This window comes from Nomascus leucogenys, chromosome 5, assembly GCF_006542625.1.
Source record: "Nomascus leucogenys isolate Asia chromosome 5, Asia_NLE_v1, whole genome shotgun sequence".
In the NCBI taxonomy this organism is placed as follows: Eukaryota; Metazoa; Chordata; class Mammalia; order Primates; family Hylobatidae; genus Nomascus; species Nomascus leucogenys.
The window spans coordinates 18,606,131-18,624,259 of NC_044385.1; the positions used below are offsets into that span (position 1 = coordinate 18,606,131).

Here is an 18,129-nt window from a genome sequence, read left to right on the forward strand (position 1 = left end):
GAGATCGTGCCACTGCACTCCAGCCTGGGCGACAGAGCGAGACTCCATCTCAAAAAAAAAAAAAAAAAAAAAGAAAAGAAAAACTCTTACCCCTCTCAAGGTTGCTGATAAAATCATCATCACAGAGTAACCTGAAAGTAATTAATAGATATTAATTGGCTTCTATGTATGTAGTATTAACATAATGAAAGTTTAAGCATGTATCTCTTTCAAAGCCAGGATTTAATCAGGATTTTTTGTTTTGCTGTGAAGGAAGAAGATGTAAATATAAATGATCTAAAACTGGAAATCCTTTGCAAAGCTCTTCAGAGAGATAAGTAAGTGCTCATGGTATCGCTTCCTTGGAAAGTATAGAAACTGCTTTTCCTCTGCTCTCACCACACGACAGTCAATAACAGAAGGCTTCTGTGACCAGACGTGTTGGGATTTCCCACCTCCCACACTGGGCAACCAGTGAGTTCTGTTGGTGGACACCAGCTGAATGTCCTTTAATTTAGTTCGGTCCTGACACTATCTACAACCACAGGTTGAGGGCTCAGACTGCCCCTGACTTTGATGACAATCTAAGCCCCAGGTGGTTTTGCCTGTGCTCCTCACCGACCAGCTATAAATTGGGGTTCCCACAACCCTCTGCTTGGGTTTGATTAATTTGCTAGAGCAGCTCATAGAACTCAGGAAAACACGCCTACCAATTTATTATGAAGGGTATTGTTACCAGAAAGGGGTCCCGATCCAGACCCCAAGAGAGGTTTCTTGGATCTCGTGCAAGAAAGAATTTGGGGTGAGTCCACAGGGTAAAGTGAAAGCAAATTTATTAGAGAAGAAAATAAAAGAATGGCTACTTCTTACACAGAGCAGTGGCATGGGCTGCTTGACTTGAGTATACTTATGGTTATTTGTTGATTATGTGCTAAACAAGGAGTGCATTATTCATGAGTTTTTCTGGAAAGGCATGAGAAGTTCCCAGAACTGAGGGTTCCTCCCCTTTTTATTTTTATTTTTATATTTATTTATTTATTTATTTTGAGACAGAGTTTAGCTCTTGTTGCCCAGCCTGGAGTGCAGTGGTGTGATCTTGGCTCACTGCAACCTCTGCCTCCTGGGTTCAAGCAATTCTCCTGCCTCAGCCTCCCAAGTAAATGGGATTACAGGCATGTACCACCATGCCTGGCTAATTTTGTATTTTTAGTAGATATGGGATTTCACCATGTTGGTCAGGCTGATCTGGAACGCCAGACCTTGGGTGATCTGCCCACTTCAGCCTCCCAAAATGCTGGGATTATAGGTGTGAGCCACCACACCCGGCTCCTCCCCTTTTTAGACCATACAGGGTAACTTCCCAATGTTGCCACAGTATTTGTAAACTGCTGTGGCACTGGTGGCAGTGTCTTTTAGCATGCTAATGCATTATAATTAGTGTATAATGAGCAGCAAGGACGACTAGAGACCACTGTCTTGGTTTTGGCTGGTTTTGGCTGGCTTCTTTACCACATCCTGTCTTATCAGTGGGGTCACTGTGACCTGTGTCTTGTGATACCAGTCCTGCTGACCTGTCTCTTTCTGTGACTAAGAATTCCTAACCTCCTGAGAATGCTGATTCTAATGCATCTGAAAGTATCACATAGAATACAGATGAAGAGATCATGGGGTGAGGTATGGGGGAAGGGGCTTAGAGCTTCCAAAGCCTCTCTGGCCTTCCACCTTCCAGGAACCTCCACGTGTTCAGCTATCAGGAAGCTCTTTGAACCCTGTCGTTTTGTGTTTTTATGGAAGCTTCGTTATGTAGACATGATTGATTAAAGTTGGTAACCAATTTAACCTTCTGCCCCTCTTCCCTCCCTGGATATTGAGGAATAGGGCTGAAAAGTCCCAACTCTGTGCTTGTTCTGGTGACCAGCCCCTATCCTGAAGCTAGCTGGGAGCTGCCAGCTGTCAGCCAACTCAATAGTATTAAAAAAAAAAAAGACATCTCTGGAGATCCTAAGGATTTTAGGAGTTGCAAAGCAGGAAGTGGGGTGAGGAAGAAGATTAAATACATGTTTCACAGTATCACAGGAAGATTATGATATTATATGTCAAACGGTTTTATAACCTAACCATATTGTAACATATATATTATGAAAATTTTAACGGTTACATTAGTAATATTTATTTAGTCTTGGTCTTCTCTATTTTAATAATTAAGAATAGCAAGAATAGCCTAAAGACTTAGGACCACTCTTATAATCACTACTTTTGATTTTAAAATTTAGATTGTCAGTTTGCATAGAAATACACATCCCTTATTTTCTTTCTGTTTTTGTGATGGAGTTTCACTCTTGTTGCCCAAGCTGGAGTGCAGTGGCTCAATCTCGGCTGGCCGCAACCTCCGCCTCCCAAGTTCAAGCGATTCTCCTACCTCAGCCTCCTGAGTAGCTGGGATTACAGGCATTCGCCACCATGCCCGGCTAATTTTTTGTATTTTTAGTAGAGACCCAGTTTCTCCATATTGGTCAGGCTGATCTCAAACTCCCAACCTCAGGTGATCTGTCTGCCTCGGCCTTCCAAAGTGCTGGGATTACAGACATGAGCCACCGCGCCCGGCAAGTACTACTTTCTCACAGTCATATCCTTTCTGCAGAGGAGGACTTCCACCTATGGAAATGGTGTTTACGTTACGATTCAATGGCAAAGACTAATCAGTTGAAGGAACGAATTCTTTCCAGGAAAAGAATTTTAAACAAAGCATGACTTGAATGCTAAAAGCCTTCTCCTACTCACAATTTCCTTTTTCCTGTGGTAAAATATTATAGAAGAGCTATTTTTACTAAAGCATTTCTTCCCTCCTCTGATCACTCCAAAATAGTTAAAATTGCTGTTAAGTTTAGTCTTAGAGGTCAGTCCCTGAAGCTTCTAGCTTTATGCCTACTTGATTGTTTGGTCCCATCCCAGTCATACAAAAGGATGCTATCATTTTGATTAGAATTCCTTGTCTTAGTTTCCTGTTTAAAAATTTTAAAGGTATCATGTCCATTGATTACAGAGCAGTGGTTTGGTATTTTTATTTTAGTAGTAGATAGTCACAACTACATAAAGCTTCTGGCTGGGTCCAGTGGCTCATGCCTGCAATCCCAGCACTTTGGGAGGCCAAGACAGGAGGATTGCTGGAGCCCAGGAGTTCAAGACCAGCCTGGGAACATAGCGAGACTTTGTCTCTACACAAAAGTAAAAAATTAGCCAGGCACAAAGTGGTGCATGCCTATGGCCCTAGCTACTTGAGAGGCTGAGGTGGGAGGAACGCTTGAGCCGGAGGAGTTAGAAGCTGCAGTGAGTCATACTTTGGGGTCCATACTGAATGTGTTACTTACTAATAGAATTTTCTTCAGAAAGATACCTCACTACTTGGTTTTTGAAATCAAATACATAAGAGTTATATTGAGTCAGTAGCTACCTTGAGTGTAACATCTTTTTTTAAATGTATTTTCCTTTGCTTCTCTTGCCTGTTCCCTAGAGTGTAATGTCTTATCTCTAATGTAGAAACTGTCAGTGTATTCAGCGTGTAAAGTGCCTTTATTTAAATGATTTGGAACAGTACACAAAACTCAGATTCTCCATCCCCCACAGCCATCAAAATAAAACCATGATAGCAAACAAATCGTTTATTTCAGCTATATCAGTGATTTCATTTTTCCCTCATAATGATTTTGTTTTCTAGCTGGTCCAGTTCTGATGGCAAAGATGATCCAATTGAAGTATCTAAAGACAGTATATTTGTGAAGATCTTACAGAAACTTTTAAAAGATGGTAAGTGGTTTGTTACTATACTGTTGGAAATTACAGTATCACTCCTCAGTTTTTTGGTGTTTTTTTTTTTTTTTTTTTTTTTTTTGAGACGGAGCGACTCCGTCATCCAGGCTGGAGTGCAGTGGCATGATCTCGGCTCAGTGCAGCCTCCACCTCCCGGGTTCAAGCGATTCTTCTGCCTCAGCCTCTGGAGTAGCTGGGACTACAGGCCCGCGCTACCACGCCCGGCTAATTTTTGTATTTTTAGTAAAGGCAGGGTTTCACCATATTGGCCAGGCTGGTCTCAAACTCCTGACCTCGTGATCTACCTGCCTTGGCCTCTGTCTAAAGAAAAACAAAAAAGAACCAAGAAGCTTTCATTTGGAGTCTATCCACACTGATCTCCAAGCATTAGTTTTCAGATTTGTAGCTTCCTTTCATAGCTGTAAAAATGCCACAGACTGAATCGTGTCTAATTAAGTATCTAGCACTAATATTTAAGGGCAGCTTTGCAGTTTTTGTTATTCTTAGTGGATTATAAAGCAGGTGAAAAATAGGAATGGAAAGTCATAATTTCATAAAGGACAAGAACAGTAGAAACTTTTTTTTTTTTTTTTTTTTTTTGAGACGGAGTCTCATTCTGTTGCCCAGGCTGGAGTGCAGTGGCTCAATCTCGGCTTACTACAACCTCCACCTCCTGGGCTCAAGTGATTCTCCTGCCTCAGCCTCCTGAGTAGCTGGGATTACAGGCACGTACCACCACGCCTGGCTAATTTTTGTATTTTTAGTAGAGACAGGGTTTCACCATGTTGGTCAGGCTGGCCTCGAACCCCTGACCTCGTGATCTGCCCACCTCGGCCTCCCAAAGTGCTGGGATTACAGGCATGCGCCCCCGCCCCTGCCCAGCTGAAACTTTTATTTAAATAAAAAATATAGGCAGGTGCAGTGGCTTACACTTTGGGAGGCTAAGGTGGGAGAATCACTTGAGCCCAGTAGTTCAAGACCAGCTGGAGCAACATAGGGAGATCTTGTCCCTATTTAAAAAAAAAAAAAAAAAGAATTAGTTGGGCACAGGGGTGCATCCCTGTGGTTCCAGCTACTGGGGAGGCTAAGGTAGGAGATTGCTTGAGCCCAGGAGGTGGAGGCTGCAGTGAGCTCTGATGGTGCCACTGCACTTCAGCCTGGGTGATAGAGTGAGACCTTGTCTCAAAAAAAAAAAATTGTATGTGTGCGTGTGTATTATATATGTATATTTTACATATATAAGGCGTGTGGTTTTTTAATAACAGGACAAATGTACTTTTGGAACCTTCTTAATAATATGGCTTTCATGTACAATAGTGTTTTTAAAGGACAGATTCTGAAGGTAGGGAGATACAGATAACCTTGCATTGTATTTCATAGGCATTGACAGTGCAACAGCTACTTCAGCCTGTGCATTCTTCCTGCAGACATATTTAAATTATCCACAAGGTTTGTTTTTACATGTTACCTGAAATACATTATACATATAGAACAAAATGCATGTCTCATTAAATGGAGTTTAAATTTTTTTCTAGTTAGTCACCAACATTTAATAGTTGAGAATAGTGTTATAAAAGTCTTATTTTGCCGGGTGTGGCGGCTCACTCCTGTAATCCCAGCACTTTGGGAGGCCGAGGCAGGAGAATCCCTTGAGATCAGGAGTTCAAGACCAGCCTGGGCCACATAGCAAGACCCCACCTCTACAGAAAAAAAAAAAAAAAATCGCCAGGCTTGGTGGTGTATGCCTATAGTTCCTGCTACTCAGGAAGCTGAGGTGGGAGGATCACTTGAGCTTGGAAGATCAAAGGATTGAAGCTACAGTGAGCTACGATTGTACCACTCCACTCCAGCCTGGGTGACAGAGTGGAGACCCTTCTCAATAAAAAATAAAAACTACAATTAAGAACCAAAAAATAGTCTGGGCACAGTGGCTCATGCCTGTAATCCCAGCACTTTAGGAGACTGAGGTGGGTGGATCGCTTGAAGTCAGGAGTTCAAGACCAGCCTGGCCAACATGGTGAAACACCGTTTCTACTAAAAATACAAAAAATTAGCCGGGTGTAGTGGTGGGCACCTGTAATCCTAGTTACTGGGGTGGCCGAGGCAGGAGAATCACTTGAACCCAGAAGGCAGAGGTTGCTGTGAGCCGAGATCGCACCATTGCACTCAAGCCTGGCCAGCAGAGTGAGACTCCATCTGAAAAAAAATAAAATAAAAGAACCAAAAAATGATGCAAGGCCCTTTGAGTATTTTTTTTTTTTGAGACAGAGTCTTGCTCTGTCGCCCAGGCTGGAGTGCAGTGGCACGATCTCGGCTCACTGCAAGCTCCACCTCCCGGGTTCACGCCATTCTCCTGCCTCAGCCTCCCGGGTAGCTGGGACTACAGGCGCCCGCCATCACACCCGGCTTATTTTTTGTATTTTTAGCAGAGACGGGGTTTCACCATGTTAGCCAGGATGGTCTCGATCTCCTGACCTTGTGATCCACCCGCCTTGGCCTCCCAAAGTGCTGGGATTACAGGCTTGAGCCACTGCGCCCGGCCGCTTTTTTAAACCAGTATTTGATTTTGAGAATCTTATGGTAATGTAACAAATTATAAAAATATTATTGGCTTATTAATTTGAAAATTTTCATCTAGTTTTCTCTATTTGTCAAATGAGAAAATTGTATATGTTTGTAACTACACAGATGTCAAACAGTCCATTTAGTTCATGTTCACTGGCTTTCAGCTCTATGGATGATTTGTGAAGAAATGGTTCTTTTGCCTATCCAATTTTAGATTTATACTGTAAATACATTTTGAGATCCTGTAGCTAGCATTCATAACAGTATTACTACTAAATTATTCCCTAAATAGGGGATCATATAAGTGTTTGAAATACTTGTTTTCAAGCTTGGGAATACATGAAAACGTTTCAGATCTTATTAAACACTTTAAATAGAATGGCTATTTTGACCACTGGAGGGAAAAACACTCAGGCAGCCCCTGTAAAGGATATCACATTGTTAGACTTGAAAGTATGTTTGACAGATGGAAGGAATTTGGAAGAGAGTATTTCCCAACAGCAAAGTGACGTTATATTTAAATAGACGCACAGGTGCTTTTGTCATCAATCATCTGAATTCATTTGAGCGTTTTATAATAATTGAAAAATGACTTCTTGTGTTTGTGTTTATAGGCATTCAGCTCAGTGAGTACTTACCGGAGGTGAAAGACCTGCTACAAGCAGATCAGCTTGGAAGCTTAAAGTCCAATCCTTACTTTGAGTTTGTTTTGAAAGCAAATTATGAATATTATGTTCAGGGACCAATATAACTTTTTCTAAAAATGGCCATTGTTTATGAAATTTGTATAAGTGTGTCCTTATAAAAATTTTAGGCCACAAACAAGTGTAAGTTTGTACAATTTCATAACATGCATAGCTGAGTTTTTACACTTTATATGTAGGAAGCCAATATAAAATAGTTATGTAACTGTGATTTTGGTTTTCAGTTACGTGACTTGTTTTTTCCACCTGGAATGTGTCAGTTGTTGTTCGTGTACTCGGTGCCCTTTCTTTTTACTCTGATGTGGTCCCAGGTTCTGGAGTTCTTGTCTGGTTCTAGCTACTCACATGTACAAATCACTTCTAGGCCTCAGTTTCTGTGACCATGAAAATTACTAGATTGCACTAGCTTGTCTCTAAAATTGCTATGACTCCAGATACTTTGCACTGAAGAGAATCTCGGGGGTTTGGTATCTCTTTCAGTTAGGGCTAATGGGAAATGTCCAGTAAGATAAATATCAACTTTTGCTGACCTACTATGCGATGAAAAACCAAAGGAGAGCGGGCCTAACTCATGTGAGCTTGATAACTGATGAACTCATCGGGAGCATTTTAAACTTTCCTACATAAATAATAAATGAGCACTAATGAAAGTATTTTAGTGAATGAACCATTTATGTGGTTTTCTAACCTATCTAGAAATTACTGTTGATGTTTAGTTCTAATCTTTCAGTATGGGGATTCAGCCAGCTCATGTATTTTCAGAATGACTCATGAATCTTTACCACAGTCTGCCTAGCTAGTCAAGAGCATGAATGATACTAGAAACCGTTATAGGTTTTCCTAATATGGCAATTGATGTGACTAAAAGATACTGTTCTCTCAGAGCTTTGTCCTGACCAGTGTCATCACTCACTCAGTGTTTATCTGGGTTTTAAATAAAGGCCAGAGTTTGGGCAGGGAGTTGCTGGCATGTCCGCGCCTTGGCCCAGTAGAATGCCCACTAACCAGCTTGCTCCAGCAGTTGAAAAGGTCAGAAGTTAAACATGGTGAAGAGTCCAGTTCCTGGATTCACAAAGCCCAGCATCAGGCCCTCTCCCCGGCAGGCTGCAAGGCCAGCCCTTGAGTATGTTTGGAAGAGCAGGTTTATGGAGCTGTTTGTAAATCAAAGGGAAGAAATGAGCAGCCTTGTCTTTTTCTCTTTGTAGCTTGTGTGTTAGGACAGCATTAGGGTGTGGGTTAGGAACATGTTGGAAGGTACTAAGAGAAGTTAGGAAGAGCAGCTTGTCAGATGGCCAGTAAGAAACTGCTGAGTACTTGTATTGTAAGATGAGGCTTTGTTTTTACATGGAGGTCAGCTGTCAGTGTTCACTTCTCACCTGTAGGACCCTGTCAGGTGATAATGTGCTCTGGGACACACAGGCTCCCACCACCCTCCTGTGCTGCTGCAAATCTAGTGATCCCTGGTGTATGGGACGGTACCACAGGAAAGCCGATCTGATCATGCCCCAGAACCCACTGATTATGTCGACGTAAAACGACTGCTCTTACGGTGTGAAGTAGAGTCATCCTGTTCAAGGGAAGAAAAAGCTCACTCTTTTAATCCTCTATCTCATAGATAGTAGCTATTACACCCAAATGGTTGAGTTTTTAAAAATTATTTTAACAGTAAAAATGAAATTAAGACCTAGGATTTTGAACAATTTTTTCTCTAGAATTTTAAAAATTGGTTTCACAACGTAGTCTTCATCAAAGAATTATTAATGGTTTTTGTATAAATCAAGTAGCTGATAAGTATACAGATGCTGTGTGACATTTCTGTGGAAAGAGATACTTTACTGACTTGGAAAAGGTTTGTGATCACGCCTGTCTGTAAGTGCTGCCCTGAGAGTCCCAGCCTGGGACCTTGACAGAATACAAGAGTAAAGTGTTGTGTGTGATCATGAGCAGAGGGGAGTGTACGCAGGCATGGGGACTGGCATGTCTTGAGGATTCGTGAACAGAATGGTGTCAAGGATTGCAGCAGACCTGGAGATAGACAGTAAAAACTTGCTGAACTCCTGAGTGAGGTAAAGGCTACTGACGCCTCTCTTTGAGGGCTTTCATTTTTAATGATTGAACTGTGTTTCCTTTTTTACTTTAGGGGCTGAATCATAGTTTTCCTAACATCACCCACCTACATCCTACACACCTGGACATTTCGAGGCTAACTACAAAAGCAGTGTAGCCTGTTCCTGACATTTTATCCTGAGGATGCCTGAAAAAAAAAAAAAAAAAAAAAAATATAATATATACACACACACACACACACACACACACACACACACACACCTGTGTAAACAAATCCACTCATTAAAAGCCGACATACATTTTAAAAAAATAATACTGGGTCAGGTATGGTGGCTCACACCTAGCACTTTGGGAGACCAAGATGGGAGAATCGCTTGAGCTCAGGAATTCACAACCAGCCTGGGCAACATAGCAAGACCCTGTCTGTACAAAAAAAAATTATAAAAATTAGCCAGGCGTGGTGATGTGTTCCTGTAGTCCCAGCTACTTGGGAGGCTGAGTTGGGAGGATTGCTTGAGCCCAGGAGTTTGTGACTACCGTGAGCCATGGTCACACCACTACACTGCAGCCTGGGTGACAGATTAAGACCCTGTCTCAAATAATACTATGTAATTCTAAATTTTAAGAAAAACATAGAAAATGAAAAGGAAAATAGACCTCTGTAATCCCACCAGCTGGAAATAATGTTAGTCACCATTATGAAATAGAATGTTTTGGGCTGCATATGCTTTTTCATTTTGTAACCTACTTTTCTCATGGGAGATGTGAGCATTTCGCTGTATCCTTAATCCAGTGTTTCTTGTTTCTTGACCTTTTTTTTTTTTTTTTTATCACCCCTCCTGAGGAGCCTTTTTAGACAGTTTTTCCTAATCACCTCCCACTCCAAAGAAAGTGTAATACCACAGACCTACTATATATCATTCATTTATTCGTTCGTTCATTCATTTATTTATTTGGAAATGGAGTCTTGCTCTGTCACCCAGGCTGGAGTGCAGTGGTGCGATCTCAGCTTGCTGCAACCTCTGCCTCCTGGGTTCAAGCAATTCTCCTGCCTCAGCCTCCCGAGTAGCTGGGGTTACAGGCACTCGCCACCATGCCTGGCTAATTTTTGTATTTTTAGTAGAGACAGGGTTTCACCATATTGGCCAGGCTGGTCTAGAACTCCTCACCTCAGGTGATCTGTCTGCCTTGGCCTCCCAAAGTGCTGGGATTACAGGCGTGAGCCACCACACTTGGCCGACTATCTTTTAAATGTACTGTGGCCTTTGGAAGCCACAAACCATTGTACTATCTGAATTTTTTTCACTCCCTAAGAACCAAGTTTTCCCCCTTTGAGAATGCCCATCTTAATTATTCTTTAGAATACAATGTTTTAAATGCATGATACTTTACCATATGGCAGAACCATAATTAATGTAACAGCCCTTACTCTCTTGCTGTAGCTCTCTCTCTTAAAAATTAAGACACATGGTTTTTTTTTTGACCATTTTAAATAATGCTAGAATAAATCTTTGTACAAAAATCTTTATGCCCTCCAAATACGGTGAACATGACATTGACTCTCCCTGCTCAGTTGCAGTGACATTGATGTGTGTATACGGAGCAGGCCAGTGACTTCTAATGTTCTTTCTCACCTTTCCTGCCACTGCACTGTGTGCACCTGCCCCAAGCCCTTAGTCATTGGAATCAAGACATGGCACCATGTGCTGAATGTTTCATATGTCTCAGGTACTCACCTAGTTTGTTGTTTTGTTTTTGTTTTTGTTTTTTTGAGACGGAGTCTTGCTCTGTTCCTAGGCTGGAGTGCAGTGGCGCGATCTCAGCTCACTGCAACCTGTCTCTTGGGTTCAAGAGATTCTCCTGCCTCAGCCTCCCTAGTAGCTGGGATTACAGGCACCTGCCACCATGCCCAGCTAATTTTTTTGTATTTTTAGTAGAGACCAGGTTTCACCATGTTGGCCAGGCTGGTGTCGAACTCCTGACCTCAAGTAATCTGTCCACCTGGACCTCCCAAAGTGCTGGGATTATAGGCGTGAGCCACCGCACTCAGCTCTCACCTAGTTTTAATCCTCAGCTCAGTCTTAAGGAGTATCGTGAGTTGAGAATGCTTTCTGGAAAGTCACTAGTCCAAGATCACATAGCCAGTCAGAGGGGAAGGTAAATGCAGCTCTGCTTGATTCCAGAATGCAAGCTCCTAACCAGTTCATGATATTCTGGGTATAAAGAATGTTGAAGAGGGGGCACTGCTCCAATGAATCATCAGGTTCTTAGAGGTGGCCATGAGTGCAAAAACCACCAGCTTCAGGAGGAAAAAGTAGAAAATCCAAGCCCTTTCTTTGTGACTGCCAGGAGTTGACCCAACCTTTTTTTTTTTTGAGATGGAGTCTCTCTCTGTTGCCCAGGCTGGAGTGCAGTGGTGGGATCTCAGCTCACTGCAACCTCTGCCTCCCAGGTTCAAGTGATTCTTCTGCCTCAGCCTCCCAAGTAGCTGGGATTATAGGTGTGCACCATCACGCCTGGCTAATTTTTGTGTTTTTAGTGGAGACGGGATTTCACCATGTTGGCCAGGCTGGTCTTGAACTCCTGACCTCAAGTGATCCACCAGCCTCGGCTTCCCAAAGTGCTGGGATTACAGGCATGGGCCACCGCGCCTGGCCGACCCGACCTTTTTAAGTAGCTTGTGAGGAGAATGAGTTTGTCTTTGTCTACCCAGTCCCTGGAATGTCTCTAACTTGGAGTGCCCAGCCAGCTCCTCAAAGCTGAGTTTCTGGGGAAGCCACAGCTTTTCATGTCAGGATGTCTTTGGCTCATTATTGGGAAAGATCCCTCAAGGGCCTGTTCTGTTGCGAACTGTACCCAGTGTTGGGGAAGATTAGAGAGAAGCAGCAGTCCTTACCCTCCCTGGCCACTGGCAGTAGAAGGAAGGACAGCCCAAGCCCATCTCCTCCACTGGCTGCTGTGGAACCTGGGGTGTGTTTTAGCTCATTAAGCCTCAGCTTTCTTTAAAAGAAAAAAAAAAGGGAATGAGTAATACCTATCTTATTTACCTTAGGATAGTTAAAAGGTTAATTGAAACATGAAAGCATATTATACAGTGTTTTACCAATTCCTGTTTAAATTGATAGGAAACACAGGAAAGAGTGGAACTGAGCAAGATTGGGGTACGGGTGTGTGGAGTGTTGAGGGGCACAATTGGAGAGAAGGGAAGTGTGAACACACTGGTGTAGTGGTAGCAGAAGGGCCCCGTCAGGGTATGAAGAGCTGAGGCTGCACCTGAAAACTTAGAAGCAGGAACTCCCTGTCAAGCATACCCTACATGGCTGACCTTTACTTAGTGACAGTTCTCAAAAGACCGTGCAGGGCGCCGCTGCGCTCCCCCAGAACGTACATGTATGGAGACGGGGCTCTGCCACCCACCGTTCAGTCTATTCTCTAAGCCAATGAGAATGCAACAAGACCAGAATGGGACTGAGGGTGGCCTGTGGTGACCTGTCAGGGACTATTTAAACCAGCCGCAAATCATGTGGGCAGGGAACAGATGCCTGGACTGGCCACCTCGGGGGCCATCTCCCACAGTTTGCTGTACTAGCAGATCTCTGTTTGCTTCTGAGTGTTTTTAATCATGGTCAGCTTTTAGTGTGGGTTTGAATGTAACAGACTGAGCTTAGAAAAGCTTTCTGTAAGGAAAGGTAAGAGTTGAACTGAGCAAGAGTTTTGAAAAATAGTGACAATCCCATTCTCCTTTGGAATGCGAACAAATATTGAGGTATCCAGTGAAGGGCAGCAAATTTCCTACCTTCAAGGCCCAAATGTAAGCTGGTCCCCTTACGTTACATGCAGCTCATTTGCTAAGTGGTTTTTTTCTAGTATCTCCACTACTCGCTGACACAGGAGGACACAGGATATTAAAAAGGAAATACAGTTCTGTCAGTTATTCACTTATTCTCCAAAATACTTGGAAGAACTAAACATGAAACCATAGGAGCCTTTATACTCACCACATAGTCCCGATACTAGCCAAACTCCTTATTTTTTAATTGATCGTTTTTAGGAAGGTAGTATTTTATTCACTAAAACATTTTTGTTAATACTTGTTTATTTTTAGGATGAGCTGCCATGATGTGGGCTACAGAGGAGGGTCGCATATGCTTCTATCCCCCTTTTAGATAATCCACACCTGTCCCAGTTGCTGAGTTCCACTACCAAATGTGAATTGCAACTATTTTAGGAGCACTTAAGCACATCAGAAAAATGAGTGATTCTGTTCTGGCCCACACCACATCACTGATGTACCCCCTTAAAGCATGTCACTGAGTTCATCACAAAAGACTGCTCCTCCTGTGCCCTCCACAAGGTTAGAACTGTCCTTGTCTTAGGGAAAAAAGAGAGTGACAGAGAGAGAGAGACAGGCACCAACTAGGTAACCTCTGCTGACCCCCACTCTGCTTTACCATAAGTAGCTCCAAATCCTTCTAGAAAATCTGAAAGGCATAGCCCCATATATCAGTGATATAAATAGAACCTGCAGCAGGCTCTGGTAGGTGATGACTCCAAGGTGGACTGGGAGGCAGCCCGGCCTTGGCAGGCATCATCCTCTAAATATAAAGATGAGTTTGTTCAGCCTTTGCAGAAGGGAAAACTGCCACCCATCCTAGAGTGCCGCGTCCTTGTCCCCACCCCCCTCCAATTTATTGGGAGGAAGGACCAGCAAAGCCTCATCTAGGAAGAGCCCCTCACCCATCCTCCACCTCCACTCCAGATCTAGCCAGTCCTGGGTTGTGACCTTTTCAGCCCCAGGAGAGGGACACACATAGTGCCACCAAAGAGGCTGGGGGAGGGCCTCAGCCCACCAAAACCTGGGGCCGGTGAGTCCTAGAGGAGGGGAACCCTCACCCCTTCAATCCCTTGAGGAGACCCAAGCGCGCTGCTTGTCCCTGAGGCGGACAGCTCCGTGTGCCCAGGCTTTGCGCCTGACAGGCCTATCCCCGGGAGCCCCCGCGCCTCCTCCCCGGCGCTGCGCCCTCGCCTCCCCCCGCCAGTTGTCTATCCTGCGACAGCTGCGCGTCCTCCGGCCGCCGCTGGCCCTCTCTGCGGTGGGGGAAGGGGTCGACGTGGTTCAGCTTTTTGGATTCAGGGAGCTCGGGAGTGGGAAAAGAGAAATGGAGTTCCAGGGGCGTAAGGGGGAGGGAGTTCGCCTTCCTTCCCTGCCTGAGACTCAGGAGTGACTGCTTCTCCAGTCCTCCCAAGCCCACCACTCCACACGTCTCCCTCCTCCCGGTGGTCGCAAGTGGGAGTTTGGGGATCTGAGCAAAGAACCCGAAGAGGAGTTGAAATTTTGGAAGTCAGCAGTCAGGCACCTTCCCGAGCGCCCAGGGCGCTCAGAGTGGACATGGGTGGGAAGGCCTTTGGGACAGGTGCGGTTCCCGGAGCGCAGGCGCACACATGCACCCACCGGCGCACGCGGTGACCCTCGCCCCACCCCATCCCCTCCAGCGGGCAACTGGGTAGGGTCAGGAGGGGCAAACCCGCCAGGGAGACACTCCATATACGGCCCGGCCCGCGTTACCTGGGACCGGGCCAACCCGCTCCTTCTTTGGTCAACGCAGGGGACCCAGGCGGGGGCCCAGGCGGCGAACCGGCCGAGGGAGGGGGCTCTAGTGCCCAACACCCAAATATGGCTCGAGAAGGGCAGCGACATTCCTGCGGGGTGGCGCGGAGGGAGTGCCCGCGGGCTATATAAAACCTGAGCAGAGGGACAAGCGGTCACTGCAGCGGACAGCGCCAAGTGAAGCCTCGCTTCCCTCCCGCGGCGACCAGGGCCCAAGCCGAGAGTAGCAGTTGTAGCTACCCGCCCAGGTAGGGCGGGAGTTGGGAGGGGACAGGGGGACAAGGCACTACCGAGGGGAACCTGAAGGACTCCGGGGCAGAACCCAGTCGGTTCACCTGGTCAGCCCCAGGCCTGCGCCCTGAGCGCTGTGCCTCGTCTCCGGAGCCTCACGCGCTTTAAAAAGGAGACAAGACAGTCAGCCTCTGGAAATTAGATGTCTCCACATTTTTCTCTAGCCCCTTTGGGCTGCTTTACCTGGCATGTAGGATGTGCCTAGGAGATAAACGGTTTTGCTTTAGTTGTCGCCAAGGCAGTTCCCTTCCAAAATAGCGCTAGAGCTAATGAACAAGCAGCCAGGACCACCCACTCTGGGTTTCCAACAGGCGAAAAGGCCCTTTCTGAGTTTGAAATGTCATAGGGTTCCTAACAGGCCACTCTTCCCTGGATGGGGTGCCAACGCCTTTCCCATGGACATCTCCTTCCACCCTCACGCTGGCCCAGCGAGCAGGCAGTGCCCGGGCCTTATCTCCCTAGGTGATAGATGTGGTCAGGGAGGCGCAGAGAGGACGGGCACTAGCGTCCAGCTCCTGGAGCAGGTTTCAGGCAGGCAGGGCAGACAGAGCTTGGGGAACATGTTCCCCTGAATATGTGGACAGAGGACTTCTCAGTGTGGTCTCACGACCCTGTGCCCCTTTTCCTGGTGCAGGGCAGCCCTTAGCCAGGGACAAAGCTCGGGAAGAGAACCCCTGGTGGCAGCCCTGGCAGAATTTGAGTGGCTCCGGCAGCGGATGTCGCTAGGTTCCTGGGGAGGGAGGACACGTCGGGGCCAGTCAGGCCTACCCCCCCGCCGCTGAGACTTCCGCGCTGATGCACCGCGCCTCTTCGCGGTCTCCCTGTCCTTGCAGAAACTAGACACAATGTGCGACGAAGACGAGACCACCGCCCTCGTGTGCGACAATGGCTCCGGCCTGGTGAAAGCCGGCTTCGCCGGGGATGACGCCCCTAGGGCCGTGTTCCCATCCATCGTGGGCCGCCCCCGACACCAGGTCAGGCTGCCCCTCAGCAGAGGGAGCCGGCTCGGGGTCCCCGCTTAACCCAGCCTGGTGCCACCCGGAGCGGCGTTAACGGGTGCGTGCTGTCTCGGCTCCGCAGGGCGTCATGGTTGGTATGGGTCAGAAAGATTCTTACGTGGGCGACGAGGCTCAGAGCAAGAGAGGTATCCTGACCCTGAAGTACCCTATAGAGCACGGCATCATCACCAACTGGGATGACATGGAGAAGATCTGGCACCACACCTTCTACAACGAGCTCCGCGTGGCTCCCGAGGAGCACCCCACCCTGCTCACCGAGGCCCCCCTCAATCCCAAGGCCAACCGCGAGAAGATGACCCAGATCATGTTTGAGACCTTCAACGTGCCCGCCATGTACGTGGCCATCCAGGCCGTGCTGTCCCTCTACGCCTCCGGCAGGACCACCGGTGAGTGCCCGCTGCCCCCAGGCCCCTCTCCCGCCCCCGCCCCCGCCGCTAGCGCTGAGCGCCCAGCCTCGGCCTGGCCCCCAGTCACTCACTCTCTCCCGCGCGCGCATAGGCATCGTGCTGGACTCCGGCGACGGCGTCACCCACAACGTGCCCATCTATGAGGGCTACGCGCTGCCGCACGCCATCATGCGCCTGGACCTGGCGGGCCGCGATCTCACCGACTACCTGATGAAGATCCTCACTGAGCGTGGCTACTCCTTCGTGACCACAGGTGCGCGGCGCCCCGGCACCCCGGGCGGGAGGGCCGGCGGCGGGCCCTGAGTGAGGGCTCCTCTCCTGCTTCTGCCCTCCGCAGCTGAGCGCGAGATCGTGCGCGACATCAAGGAGAAGCTGTGCTACGTGGCCCTGGACTTCGAGAACGAGATGGCGACGGCCGCCTCTTCCTCCTCCCTGGAAAAGAGCTACGAGCTGCCAGACGGGCAGGTCATCACCATCGGCAACGAGCGCTTCCGCTGCCCGGAGACGCTCTTCCAGCCCTCCTTCATCGGTGAGCCCGGCGCGCCCGCGCCCCAGCCCCCAGGCCCCGCCGGCCCCGGGCGCCCCGAGCTTCCGCTCACGCTGCCCCCCGCGGTCCCCAGGTATGGAGTCGGCGGGCATTCACGAGACCACCTACAACAGCATCATGAAGTGCGACATCGACATCAGGAAGGACCTGTATGCCAACAACGTCATGTCGGGGGGCACCACGATGTACCCTGGGATCGCTGACCGCATGCAGAAAGAGATCACCGCGCTGGCCCCCAGCACCATGAAGATCAAGGTGGGCGGTGGCCTGCGCGGGTCGTCGGCGGGGCGGGCTCCGGGGTGAGGTCTCCCTACCTCACGCGCTGTCTTGCAGATCATCGCCCCGCCGGAGCGCAAATACTCGGTGTGGATCGGCGGCTCCATCCTGGCCTCGCTGTCCACCTTCCAGCAGATGTGGATCACCAAGCAAGAGTACGACGAGGCCGGCCCTTCCATCGTCCACCGCAAATGCTTCTAGACACACCACCTCCAGCGCGCGACTTCTCAGGACTACGAATCTTCTCAATGGGGGGGCGGCTGAGCTCCAGCCACCCCGCAGTCACTTTCTTTGTAACAACTTCCGTTGCTGCCATCGTAAACTGACACAGTGTTTATAACGTGTACATACATTAACTTATTACCTCATTTTGTTATTTTTCAAAACAAAGCCCTGTGGAAGAAAATGGAAAACTTGAAGAAGCATTAAAGTCATTCTGTTAAGCTGCGTAAAGTGGTCGTGTTTATTTGCTTGGGGAGGGAGTGGAGCAGGAAGAGGGATTCCCATCCCCCACATCCTCTTAAGTCACTTTTCACAATACCCCAAATTAATGGACTCCTTGGAAGACAAAAGTTACGTCTTCCCATGCTCCCCTGCCGGTTTCCCCAGTGGATCAGATCCATTCCACATCACTGGCAGCTAGTGGCGGCCTGACCTGACCCTCTGGGGTGTGGCGAGGCAGCTTTCTTCCTCTGCGCAGCGCTCCCAAGAGTTGCCAGCACTGCCAGGGCGGCCTCGGCTGGTGGCCCTGGGTCCCCTCAGGCAGCGGGCGCTGACCATGGTGCTGGGGCCGGAGAGCTGTTTCTCAGAGGGCGTCTCAGCTCCGCCTATGGTGCTCCCCTACTGAATCTCCAGATCT

At 47.5% G+C, this 18,129-nt stretch overlaps 2 protein-coding genes across 3 annotated transcripts in view; both read left to right on the plus strand.

The window, feature by feature from the left end:
• NUP133 (nucleoporin 133) overlaps positions 1 to 7,708 on the plus strand; it is a 70,636-nt gene extending 62,928 nt beyond the window's left edge. The window contains exons 24-26 of one of the 2 annotated variants that reach the window (XM_003275156.4): positions 253 to 317; positions 3,695 to 3,783; positions 6,966 to 7,708. In XM_003275156.4, the coding sequence (XP_003275204.1) occupies positions 253 to 317; positions 3,695 to 3,783; positions 6,966 to 7,102 (291 nt within the window). In that variant the 3' untranslated portion in view covers positions 7,103 to 7,708. Of the gene's footprint in view, positions 1 to 252; positions 318 to 3,694; positions 3,784 to 5,166; positions 5,349 to 6,965 lie in introns of those variants that run through there. The other variant, XM_030812721.1, reaches the window with a different exon arrangement.
• An 8,392-nt stretch (positions 7,709 to 16,100) lies between these two features.
• ACTA1 (actin alpha 1, skeletal muscle) lies at positions 16,101 to 17,723 on the plus strand. Its single transcript, XM_030812722.1, has 5 exons — positions 16,101 to 16,426; positions 16,539 to 16,700; positions 16,785 to 16,976; positions 17,068 to 17,249; positions 17,328 to 17,723. Exons 1-5 carry the CDS (start codon positions 16,108 to 16,110, stop codon positions 17,469 to 17,471), a joined length of 999 nt encoding a protein of 332 aa, XP_030668582.1. The 5' UTR covers positions 16,101 to 16,107; the 3' UTR covers positions 17,472 to 17,723.
• Positions 17,724 to 18,129: the final 406 nt, after the last annotated feature.